Source organism: Hyperoodon ampullatus (assembly GCF_949752795.1).
Source record: "Hyperoodon ampullatus genome assembly, chromosome: 2".
NCBI lineage: Eukaryota > Metazoa > Chordata > Mammalia > Artiodactyla > Ziphiidae > Hyperoodon > Hyperoodon ampullatus.
This window is the reverse complement of record NC_136915.1, coordinates 145,284,040-145,297,113: the sequence shown is the minus strand read 5'-3', so window position 1 is coordinate 145,297,113 and position 13,074 is coordinate 145,284,040. Positions and strand designations below refer to the sequence as shown.

Sequence of the window (13,074 nt, the reverse complement as noted above, 5' to 3'; positions counted from 1 at the left end):
ATTCTTTGTTCATACCTGTTCTATGGGTGAGTTCTTCCCTGAACCTGGATGTGATTGAGGGCAGATGGCAACACTCTAGGATAATAAAAGATCCTCCACAGCTGCCTCCAGTCTCAGGAAAGGTCTCACTTCAGTAATTAAAATGTCCATTCATTTGTAATTTAAGTAAAGCTTCTCCCCTCATCAAGCTTGAACCTGTTGTCATAGGAGACCTGGGATAGGAAAGAGACATGTGTTCAACTTTTCCTCCTGTTCCCCATCTCCCTACTCATCAGGCTCCCTCTAGCCTCTCCTATAAAAGGAAAGGGAGGATGCAGGGAAGAAAAGTTCAGGGTAGGAAAGATCTTCCTTGGCTCGTACCCAGCTATTACAGCATCAGTCTCCTCTGGACACAGTGCATGTTGAAAGCTCATGTTCTCTGGACTGGGAGTATGACCACACCTGACTCTTCCACTGGGTGCTTTCATGGGTTCTTTGGAGGTCCTTGCTGGGATATTGAGAGTTCTTCCTGTGAGCTGGGCAGCAGTTGCTTATGTTATTTCCCTCAGACTCTGAGAATACAGTGGGAGTACAGGCGAATACACTTATCACATAGGGATGTCCTTTTGGGCAGGACTGGAAATGACTCTAGGGGAGAAGGGATGAGCCCTGGGACAAGACCCGCAGGTTGGCAAGCAGAGTGTGGGCTGGATTTCAGGCCCCCCACAGGGAGAGTTCCCTTACATAGGACACAATTTGCACTAGCTCTGCAGTGGCCTTGCCCGTAACCAGCGCCTCTCAGGTTGGGTCAAGCCCCAGCCCTTATTGCCCCTCAAATTTCTGGGGACAAGTTTTCCACGAGGTGGATTAACCCCTTCTTCTTGGAAGCTCATTGAGACACTGTTCTTTTCCTCTCCCTAATGCCTGTCCTTTCCAACCTCTTCACCTTCGGCCCTTTTTATTCCCTTGGGATGGTTAAGGGTCTACGTGTTGCAAGCTAGATTTTATTTTTAGGGTTTTGGGGGGGTTTGTTTGTGTTACCACATCTTACATAAGGTGCACGGGTAGTCTGGAACCTCCCTTCAGAATATGGAGGCTTTTGCTGTTTACTATGTTCTCAGTCTTTGAACCTCAGCTGAAATTAGAGCAGGAAAAGTCATATTTTAACATCCTGTTACATATTATTTATTCCATTTTGACCAGGGCCCCTTAGCTCAAAGATCCTTTTTGAAAAATAAAAGTCTGTGTTTTTAGAGGGCTTTTGCCCTTTTCAGTTCTCTGAAACTTCGAAATATATTTTACCTAGAGCAGAATGCAAAGGTTTCCTCACACAAGCTAATTAGCATTATGTGGGGAGATGATTAAGAATAGTGCTGTGAAGAGAAAACAGACTTTAACGAAATGCACCAAGATTGTTTGGAATCGTGAGAACCTAGGAGGTTTTTTCCTCTTTCCTCTATTTTTTGATATGCTTCAGCTTTCCTTTAGCCAGCCTAGACTGGTTTACAATCCTTTATCTGCAATTTCCAAAAATCCAAAAAGCTGTGTGGGGTAAAAGAAAAAGAAAAAAACACTGAAAACCAAGGATTTTAAAAAAATAATTAATTCTATATACAAGTAAATCCCCTACATATGAACCTTCAAGTTGCAAACTTTCAAAGATGCGAACATGCATGCGAATGTCCAGTCACGTAAGTTAGTTCACGTGTCTGGTGTACATTGCTACGTACATGCATCCTCTACAAGTGGTTGTGCTTTTGGGTACTTTACTGTACAGTACGGTTTATGTGCAACACGAGGAGCTTACTAATGAGGACCTGATGGTATTGAAGGTCCAGAAAAAGGACAAAGAGAGACAAGAGGAAGAGTAACTGAAGAACCAAAGAGATTCACAATGCAGGAAGTGGCAAGGGGATTTTCTTTATTTAAGGAGGCACTGTTAGTTTTGGAGGCACAGGACCCGAATGTAGAACGGTACATGAAGGTTGCAGCAGCCGTTCAGAATGCAATCCAGTGCCACCATGTCATCTATGACAAGAAAAAAAAGAGCTACTACCCAGACATCACTGGATCATTTTTTCAAGAGGGTAGATAGAACTGAATCCACCAAGGAGCCAGAACCTGTGCCATCAAAGTCAGGCATGAGTGAAATGGCAGCTTGCCCTCCGTCTCCTGTTGCTGACGTTCCTTCAGCTCTACCATCTCCCACCTCCTCTCCCTCCTCCAGTCAGTAACTCTTCTTGCCTGTTCACTCAATGCCAGCCCTGTATGCCAGCTGTTGTATTGTACTACTGTACCTTTCAAGGTATTATACTGTAAGATTAAAAATGTTTTCTTTGTTTTTTTGTGTTTGTTTGTTTTTTATGTATTATTTGTGTGAAAAGTATTATAAACCTATTACAGTACAGTACTATATAGCCGATTGTGTTAGTTGGGTACATAGGCTAATTTTGCTGGACTTACGAACAAAGTGGGCTTAGGAACGTGCTCTCGGAACAGAACTCGTTTGTATGTAGGGGACTTACTGTAATTAATTTAACTTGAACTAAAGTGAGGCTACTTAAAGCCTTTATCTCTGTGTGAATTTTCAAATATCTTATTGCAGAAATAATAATGTGTTTGCTTACAGGATGCCTCCCCAGGCCCTACTGGGAGTGTTATGTAATACGCTGTATAAGCCTCACACCATCTTCTAAATTCCAAAAATAATTCCATAACACATCAGGCCCTAAAGGCTTTGGATAAGTGCTTATAAGCCTATACTTCTACAGAGGAGAAAATATAATAAACTTCGTTGTTATTTTTCTTGTTCCATTGGCTTTTCATTGTAACTAACTCATTCCCACCTCTTGTCTTTGTACAAACCATTCCCCCACCAACCTGGCCCCTCCTGCACTTTCTTTCATCCAAGCGGAGTTCAGAACTTACCTCCTTCAGGTGAAGCTTCCTGGTTAGTCCAATATGTTTCTTCACCTGAATATCCACTTTAGATTTGGGACAGATGTTTTCCCTGATCATACTAGTATGAGCTTTAAAGAGATCCAACAACTCATAATTTACTGACGGCTCATCCAATTATCTTTGTGAGAGACTTCAGCCCCTTCCAAAGACCTTCCCCCTCCATTTCTCCTGTAAGTTCCTAGATCAGGTTCAGTAAGCTTATGTCGCCATACCTTCCCTGCTCCCATATCCACCCTTAAAACCATCCTAGATATGGTTTATGACCCTCTTTCCTACTGAACCCTTCAGCACAGCCTCTACCCCAAAACATCAACTAGAAGACTCTGAAGAAGAGGTGGGTTCAAAACTGCATGTTCTTGACACATGGTGCTTATGGGAATTAAATATGAGAACTACTGGTTTAAAGGTTTGCAGATCAGTGGCAGGTCACAAAATTTAAGAAATGAAATATGGTTATAATGAATGTCAATGACAGCTACAGCCTTCAGCTGAAAAACTGACAGTTCCCATAGGTAGTTAGGTTAAAGTGTACCTCATGCATAATTTTCATAATAAAGATGAAAAACTTTCAGTAGTCTGTTCAGTCTTGACCCTTGCCTAATAGTTCACTATTTTGTGTGTGTGTGTGTGTGTTAGTTTCAGGTGTACAGCAAAGCGATTCAATTATACATAATATACCTATTCTTTTTCAGATTCTTTTCCATTATAAGTTATTGCAAAATATCAAGTATTGTTCCCTGTATTATAGTAGGTCTTTTTTGGTTATTTATTTTATATATAGTAGTGTGTATATGTTAATCCCAAACTCCTAATTTATCCCTCCCCACCTTTTCCCTTTGGTAACCATAAGTTTTCTATGTCTGTGTGTCTATTTCTGCTTTGTAAATTAGTTCATCTGCATTTTTTTTTAGATTCCACATATAGACAATATCATATATTTACTTTTGTCTGACTTACTTCACTTAGTATGATAATCTCAAGGTCCCTGCATGTTGCTGCAAATCACGTTATTTCATTCTTTTTATGGCTGAGTAATATTTCATTATATGTATATATATTTCATATATATATATATATACACACACACACACACACACACACACACACACACACACACACGTACCACGTCTTTATCCATTCATCTCTTGATGGACACTTAAGGTGATTCCATGTCTTGGCTATTGTAAATAGTGCTGCAATGAACATTGGCATGTGTGTATCTTTTCAAATTAGAGTTCTCTCTGGATATATGCCCAGGAGTAGGATTGTAGGATCACATGGTAACTCTATTTTTAGTTTTTATGGAACCTCCATACTGTTCTCCATAGTGGCTGTACCAATTTACATTTCCACCAATAGGGTAGGAGGGTTCCCTTTCCTCCACACCCTCTCCAACATTTATTATTTGTAGACTTTTTAATGATGGCCATTCTGACCAGTGTGAAGTGGTGCCTCATTGTAGTTTTGATTTGCATTTCTCTAATAATTAGCAATGTTGAGCATTTTTTCATGTGCCTGTTGGCCATCTCTATGTCAATTCAGTACTTCTCTTCACCATTTAAAACATTTTTTGAAACCATACAGCTATCTGATGAATTTTTCAAAAACTCTTCTGCCATGGCTCCTTCCGTACCCCTGTCCTTTCTTCCTCTTTCCCTTCCTCTCTTTTCTCACCTTCCTCTCAGGAACAACAACAATGAAAAAAATCTGTCCCTTTTCTCCTGCCAAACAACTTAGAATCCTTTTTATTATTTTGAGCGTTACCTAAGTGGTAATCAAGAATAGAAAACGGAATACACTAAGCTCCATTAGTGGGACAAAAATCACTGCTATGAGAATGCAGACTATGGGTTCACATGGTCCCTTGCTTCTGCATTTTTCTTGCTACCTGGACATATATATTATGAAATGCCATAGTCGATATCTTTATCATCATCTAGAATGGTATAATGGGCTGAAGGGTGACCCACCCCCAAGCATATGTCCACCTGGAATCTGTGAATGTGAGTTTATATGGAAAAGGGTCTTTGCAGATGTAGTTAAGGATCTCAAGATGAGATCATCTCAGATTATCTAGGTGAGCCTACATTCAATGAAAAGTGTCTTAATAAGAAGAGCAGGACTTCCTTGGTGGCTCAGTGGTTAAGAATCTGCCTACCAATGCAGGGGACACGGGTTCGAGCCCTGGTCCAGGAAGATCCACATGCTGCAGAACAGCTAAACCCGAGTGCCACAACTACTGAGCCTGCGCTCTAGAGCCTGCATGTCGCAACTACTGAGCCCATGTGCTACAACTACTGAAGCCCGCACACCTAGAGCCCATGCTCCACAACAAGAGAAGCCACCACAGTGAGAAGCCCGCGCACCCCAACAAAAAGTAGCCCCTGCTCGCCGCAACAAGAGGAAGCCCATACACAGCAACAAAGACCCAACGCAGCCAAAAATAAATTCAAAAACACTTTTTAAAAAAAGAGCCACACGTTTTACAAAAAGAGCTACAGACACACACAAAATTTTGAAGATGGAGGCAGAGACTGATGTATCTACGAGCCAAGGAGCACCAAAGATGAGGAGCAGACATTAGAAGCTTGAAGACAAGAAAGGTTTCTCCACTAAAGTCTTTAGAGGGAATGTGGCCCTGCTGATACTTTGGTTTGGGACGTCTAACCTCCAGAACTATGAGAGAATAAATTTCTCTGTCTCAGCCTCTAAGTTTGTGGAAATTTGTTATGGCAGCCCCAGGAAACTAATACAAAGTGACTAGGAGTAACTAGCCCCATCTTTTTACGGGTACCCTCATCTGTCAGCTTAAAAGTGAAAATATTGGGACTTCCCTGGTGTGCAGTGGTTAAGAATCCGCCTGCCAATGCAGGGGACATGGTTTCGAGCCCTGCTCCGGGAAGATCCCACATGCTGCAGAGCAACTAAGCCTGTGCACCACAACTACTGAGCCTGCACTCTAGAGCCCATGAGCCACAACTACTGAGCCCGCGTGCCACAACTACTGAAGCCTGCACGCCTAGAGCCCATGCTCTGTAACAAGAGAAGCCACCACAATGAGAAGCCTGCACACTGCAACAAAAGTAGCCTCCGCTCGCCACAACTAGAGAAAGCCCACACACAGCAACAAAGACCCAACGCAGCCAAATAAATAGATTAAATAAGTAAAATTTTTTTAACTGAAAATATTTCTGCTTTTCATAAATTTTGCCTATTTGGGGCTTAGCTGTCGAGTAGAGAAAATCTTCACCCACTCAGGAATGGCTGGATTTGACACATGGCTCCTGAGAAACACTCATATAAAGAACGATGACTTATGTAGAGGAAATACCACCTTGTGCTTGAAAGTGTGGACCACTAGAGTCAAGTTTGAATTCTGATTTGAATCCTAGTTCTCCAACTCATTAACCATGAAACCTTAGGCAATTATTTAGCCTTTAGACTTTAAACTAGTATATAAGAGCTAAATATATGTTAGTAAATGTTAGCTCTTATTTAGCTCCAACTTTTATGATTATTTTGTTTGTCTGTTTGTTTGGCCGCTTATTTTGTCTGTCTGTTTACTTATCCTTTTCCATGACTGGAAATGGCTACCCCAGTCCCAATCTTACATGATGTTTTAGTTCAAAATCCACAGGGGCTAATTAGAACCCTGCTGTTGCTTATTTCAGTTTCTTGAGAGAGACACCATGATACGTGTTCAAGCCATTGTGCATATTAACTACCACTGACCCGACCTTCTGTAGATGGAAAGACAAAATCTTTTTGAAGGGGATGTGTGTAGGAAGGCAATGGCGAGCATTTCTAGTACACTGAAGCTTTTTAAATCTCATATATTCAAACCTCTTTATTTCTTCCTTTATAGCATATGCTTTTGATTTCATGCTTTAAAAAGTATCTCTTGGGGTTTCCCTGGTGGCACAGTGGTTGAGAGTCCACCTGCCGATGCAGGGACACGGGTTCGTGCCCTGGTCCGGGAAGATCCCACATGCCGCGGAGCGGCTAGGCCTGTGAGCCATGGCCACTGAGCCTGCGCGTCCGGAGCCTGTGCTCTGCAAAGCGAGAGGCCACAACAGTGAGAGGCCCTCGTACCGCAAATATCTCTTACCTTGAGGTTATATATTCACACATATTTTATTATTTTATTTTCCACATATATTCTCTAATATAATTTGAACTTATTTATTAGAATGGCATTTTTCTTTTCTCCAAATAGCTAGCTATTTGTTCCAACGTGATTTTTTGAACAGCTCATGCTTTTCTCACCAATTTGAAATACTAATACTACTAATAATAGCATTTACTAAGTGTCAGTTTGTGCTAAGTCCATTACATGGATTACTTCAGCTTAGTAATATTGTTATCCACATATTACAGCTAAGAAATGGCATACTTGGAATTTCACACCCAGGTCATCTAACTCGAGAACTCATAGTTTTGACAATTATGCTATTCTTATAAAAAATTTGGATCTATTTTTGACTTAAACAACAGGAAAATTATTGACATAACTGGAAGTCCAGATGCAGAGCAGGCAACTGACTTGGCTCAAGCTCGGTGTCCCCGTGACTCTCTTGGCTCTGCTCTCTTCCATGTGCGGCTTCATCCTCAGGCTGACAGTGAGATAGATGTAGCAATTTCAGCCCCCATATCCATACACGGAAATGTCCAACAGAAGAGAAACAGGATTTCTACTTTAAGAAACTCTCCCATAAGGACAAAGCACTTTCCCAGACACTCCAACAAGATTCCGCTTGAGTCTCATTGGTCCAAACTGGGCCCCATGCCCATTCCTGTAACAATCATGGGCAAGGAGGATGGTATTAAATAAATCATACAAGCCACCCCTAGAGTTAGAGATGGTATCAGCTTTCCTTTGGCACATGGGCTACATAAAAGTGAAGGAGACTCTCAACATGGATTAGGTGAAGCTCTCTGACAGAAAACCTAAAATAGCAGTGGATGTAATAAGTTAAAAGGCAAATCAAGTCTGGAGGTAAGCAGTATAGGGCTAGGATGGCAGCTCCATGGTCACCCAGGTTCCTTCCTTTTCTCTAAATGCTCTGCCATTCTCAACATATGGCTTCTACTTCAAGGTCCATGATAGTTCTGGGGTCAACCTTCAGGAACCAAGAAGGAGGAAGGATTGAGAAGGGAGAGACTGATTTCTTCCTTTAAGGACATATCCCAGAAATCACATGACACACTTTTGTGTACAACTTATTGGATGGCACTTAGTCATTTGGCACAATCTGGCTGAAAGAAGCTGAGAAATGTGGACTTTATTCCAGATAACTGAGCCCAGCTACAAATCCGGGATTCTACTGCTAAGGAAGAGGGGCAGAAGATATTTGGAGAGAATACTGCAGTCTCTGCAACAGGTGGAAACATGAATTCAGTTGCGGTTCTGATACAGAGGAAGAAAAGGGAACTGATTTCTTGTTAAACAACAACAATGTATCTTGATGCCCTGCTTGGGTCTTTGGTCCAGCCTTAGACTAGTCAGTAACCCAGGGTATCAGAAACTCTGATTGGACATCCTGTGTTACACACCCCTTCCTGGAACTTGACTGCAGAGTTATCTCAAGCCAAAACTCATGATTGAGGATTGAGGATGGAGTGTTTCCCTACAGAGATTTGCTTGTATTTTTTGAATTTTTAAGAGTTCTTTATATACTAAAGATTGATGATATTAAGCTTTTGTCTGACTGATATGTTGAAAATGATTTTCTAGTTTATCATTTACCCTTTACCTTTATAGTGAAATTATTATAGCTACCATTTTGACATATAGAAATTTTACATTTTGTATAATAAAATATTCTTTGCCTTTACATGTTTTTTTTACTTTTATGTTAGAATGATTTTTCATAAACAAGAATCTGGTAAGTGTTTGCCTATATTATCCTCTTTCTATGATTGAATGTTTTAATCAGTCAGGAGATTCATTCTGCTGCACATGTAACAAAAACTCCACTTAAAATGGCTTAACACTAGATGGGGTTTCCTTTTCTCAGGTAATAAGTTCAGGGCTGGTTTGATGGACTTACTATATCTTCAAGAATCTAAGCTCATTCCACATTTTTGTTCTATAATCCTTAATTATATAATTAATATACAGCTTTTCCTCAAGTTCGTAAATGACTACTGCAATTTTAGGCATCACAGCTGTAGTCTACTTAGAAAGAAAGTGAAAGGGCAAAATGTAAAAGCTGCATGTCACCTGAATCCATCTATTTTATCAGGTAATCAATATCTTTCCTGGAGACCCCAACTGCTAGATTTCTCATTGGCCAGGTTTAGATCACGTGACTACCCAAAAGAGCAAGGGAACCTTGAAGAAGTAAATATTTTTACCTGAATACATTGCTATCCTGAACAAAATTAGATTCTTTTATTAAAGAAAGGGAAATGGATATTGGGTAGACAACACCATCTGCCATAATTTTCCATGTATCATTTTCTGATATATGACATAAAGTAAGGAGCTAACAATTTTTTCCAATTAGTTAACCAACTTTCCCAGCATCTTTACTGAATAAATCATTCTTCCTTCATGGATTTGGAACGAAACTTCATTATATTTTAAAAACTCACAGAGGTTCCAAATCCAATAATGGCAGGGTAATACCTAATAGACCAACCTTCTCCAGATAACAAACTTGGACAAAATACAGAAAACAACCTTTGAAAGCACTGAAGAGAAGACTCAAAAGAAGAAACTGGAGAGTTGTTGGCACTTGAAAGAGGGAAATGACACTAGATGAGTTTCCCAATTTTGTAGCTTGTGCTCAAGGGCAGACCCCAATCAGTGTCATTTTTAGGATTGAAATCTGCCATCTTACTACCTTGTAAAAGCAGAAAGAAGAGTTTGGGGTTTCTGTAACAGCTGGAAAGTGAAGGGAGACATCCCAGAAAGGAAAGAGCCATGGTGCAAGAGCACCAAATTCTGTATGTAAACACCCTTCTCAAATCTCTATTTGTCCCCTGAAATACTCACAGGGCAGTGTAGATACCAAGAAGCCCAGTTAAGATTCAAATAATTAAACAGAGATTTCATCTGGTACCTACTGCAAGAGACACAGAGTTTCAGCCAAGTTAACTGCCCACCAAAAAATAAAAAATAAAAACGAATACTCTTTGGAGGAATATGACAGAATCCAGAGACTCTTACAATATCAAGGATACAATGAAAAATGACTGCACATACAAGAATAGGAATATGTGACCCATACTCAGGAGGGAAAGGCAATCAATGGATATCAGTCCTAAAATGACCCAGATTTTAGAATTAGCAGACAAGAATTTTAAAGTAGCTGTTATAATAATGCTGAGCAAAGAGTCTAAGGTCTCAGGACACCACTACTCTCTCCTCTTGGAAAGGGTATAATGAATAGGTTATGCTATCAGGCATATGTCCACATATCCTCCAAAAAAACGGAGTGAGAATTAACCAGGCTGATGAAAGTAAGAAAAGTGATATGGAGTAGAAAACAAAGACAGGAGTTTTCATTCCCCTTGCATAGAAAGTAAATCAGTGATAGGTCTCTGTGTAGACAGCCCTTGCCAAACCCTTCCAGCGCTCTTGGGTCAGAGGTGGAAAAGTTAGCAGCTGTGGAATTACATGGCTCTTTCATAATCCACTTATTTACCATCTTTACTAAAAATCTAACTAACCCCTCTTCAATGAAGGCTTTCCTGCAGCCCACTCCACACTGCATCCCAGTCTCATCAAAGAGAGTTTCTTTGATACCTTAATGTTTTTGTCTTTCAGAAATTCAACACAGCATAATAATCTCTTTGGGGAGTAGAGAGAAACAAAGACTCAAAGGGTAAAAGGACTTCACAGGGGTTACAAAGCCTGCTACTGATAAAACACAGATCAGCTCTGTCAGAGTTGAAATAGGTCCCCGTGTTAACCCATCTCTATATCATTTAGGGAGAATAGCTAATCCACTTATTGCTGCCTATTCTGCAAGCAAGTTTGCTCTGGATGGGTTCTTCTCCTCTCTCAGGGTGGAATATGCAGTGACCAATGTCAATGTGTCGATCACCCTCTGTATCCTTGGCCTCATAGACACAGGTAAGGTCAAGAGATTGGAATAAATGGCCTGTAGATGGATTGTCTTTCTTACCATTGTGGGTAAAGAGGGTGCTGAACTCCCTGATATCGTCATGTGTCATGCACTGAAAACCAGTGACAGCGCTAGTCTCCCTTTAATGAAGGGGCTCCACTGTCATTAGTGGAGCCTCTGACTGCTCTTTGACCCTTCTTTCCATTCTGACCACCAAGCGTGCTGAGTGACACCACACTCATCATATGACCCTATTCTGAACACCTTATGTCCTCATGACAACTCAGTGGCCATTATTTTCCTATGTGAGACTTACCAAATGTGAGTTTGTTTTCCTTAATAATATACCAGTAATAAGACCTAGATATCATGAACCCTTTGATATGATGCACTGAGAAGGACACAGTATCATTTGGGGGGTATTCTTACCAAAAATTCATAACCTCATTCTAATTATAAGAACAGTGGACAAACCCAAATTGAGGGGCATTACACAAATCAATTGAACAGTACTCTTCAACAGCATCAGGGCCATGAGAGACAAGGAAAGACTGAGGAACTGTCAGGGATAAGAGGGAACATAAGAAGAAATTACTACTAAGTGAAATCCTGGATAAGATCCTGGACTATATAAAGGGTATCAGTGAAAAAATAAAGCCTGCAGTTTAATTAGTAAGGTTGTTCCAATTCTATCATATCTATTGTTGATAATCGTACAATGGTTATGCTGTTGTGATTGAAGGATATAAGGAAAAACTTTGCACCATTTTTACGACTTTTCTGTAAGTCCAAATGCAAGGTTATCTAAAACATGTGGCAAGTATGATAAGGAAACTTTATTTAAGGGACTTCCCTGCAGTCCAGTGGTTAAGACTCCACACGTCCACTGCAGGGGGCACGGGTTCTGTCCCTGGCTGCGGAACTAAGATCCCGCATGCCGCGCAGCCAAATAAATAAATAAAAATAAAAATTTTTTTTAAAAGAAAACTTTATTTAAGAGTCACTGAGTAAATTGAGTAGTAGTTACAGAATGAGAGAGAGAGAGAAAGACAAAGAAACACAGTGAAGCAAGGATGGAGAGAGAGAGAGAAGCTGGGCAAGAAGGACACAAATACCTGGAGGAAGAGAGCAGGTAACAATAGTTTCCTTCTAATTGAAAGTGATTGGTGTTGACAAGGGAGCAAAGGTCTGGATTCTCGTCCATCATTTCCTTTTACAAATCAGTAGTCGTTATCATACCTCACTCTGGTTTTGCCCACTGACACTTCCCATCACATGACCTCTATCCTCATTCTGCTCCCCCATATTACTCCCTCACTCCAGCCAAAACGCCCAAGAGAGGAGCATGATTCAAATCTCCCAACAAGTAACCTCCAGCTGCCTCCACAAATCTTCATCCATTTAGATGAGGCCCACATGAACACTAAGCCTCTCTTTGCCCAATAGGCCCTAAACATACCCAGTCTTCTCCACGTATTCCTGCCAGGGCCCGTGGACCTTGCCGAGCAAGCACTGGCCAACAGCCCCTAAAAGCTAAGCTGTTGGTGTCTGCAGGCCTTCTATTGTGTAGACTCTACTAGTCTTAGATAACCCCACTCTTCTCTTGTTGTTCTACAGAAACAGCCATGACAGGAACTGCTGGGATATACAATGCAGAAGCATCTCCAAAGGAAGAATGTGCCCTGGAGATTATCAAAGGGGGAGCTCTGCGCCAAAAGGAAGTGTATTATGACAGTTCGGTCTTGACTCCTTTCCTGCTGGGAAATCCAGGGAGGAAGATCATGGAATTTCTCTCCTTACGAAATTATAATATGGAAATATTTATAAACAACTAGGCACTTCCTTAGGGCTAGGCATGATAAGGGGGCTTGGAACAATTCTGCCTGATATTTACATGAGCTCCATCATGAAGGTATCTCCCCAGAGAGATATGGGTGTTCCCAGGGTGTTGCAAGTCACATATCACATCTCAAAATTTAAAGAAGTTCCTCTAACACTTATACAGTAGAAAGTGTACGAATGTCATGAACCATCAATTGTGAAACTGATAGTAACAACA

The 13,074-nt window shown here is 40.8% G+C and overlaps 1 protein-coding gene across 2 annotated transcripts in view; it reads left to right on the top strand.

Moving 5' to 3' along the window:
* Positions 1-12,850, top strand: part of HSD11B1 (hydroxysteroid 11-beta dehydrogenase 1) — a gene marked incomplete at its 3' end in the record, with an annotated part of 31,471 nt that extends 18,621 nt beyond the window's left edge. The window contains exons 5-6 of one of the 2 annotated variants that reach the window (XM_079725528.1): positions 10,880-11,023; positions 12,633-12,850. In XM_079725528.1, coding sequence (XP_079581654.1) covers positions 10,880-11,023; positions 12,633-12,850 — 362 coding nt within the window. The remainder of the gene's footprint in view (positions 1-10,879; positions 11,024-12,632) is intronic. The other variant, XM_079725529.1, reaches the window with a different exon arrangement.
* Between the last annotated feature and the right edge of the window lie 224 nt (positions 12,851-13,074).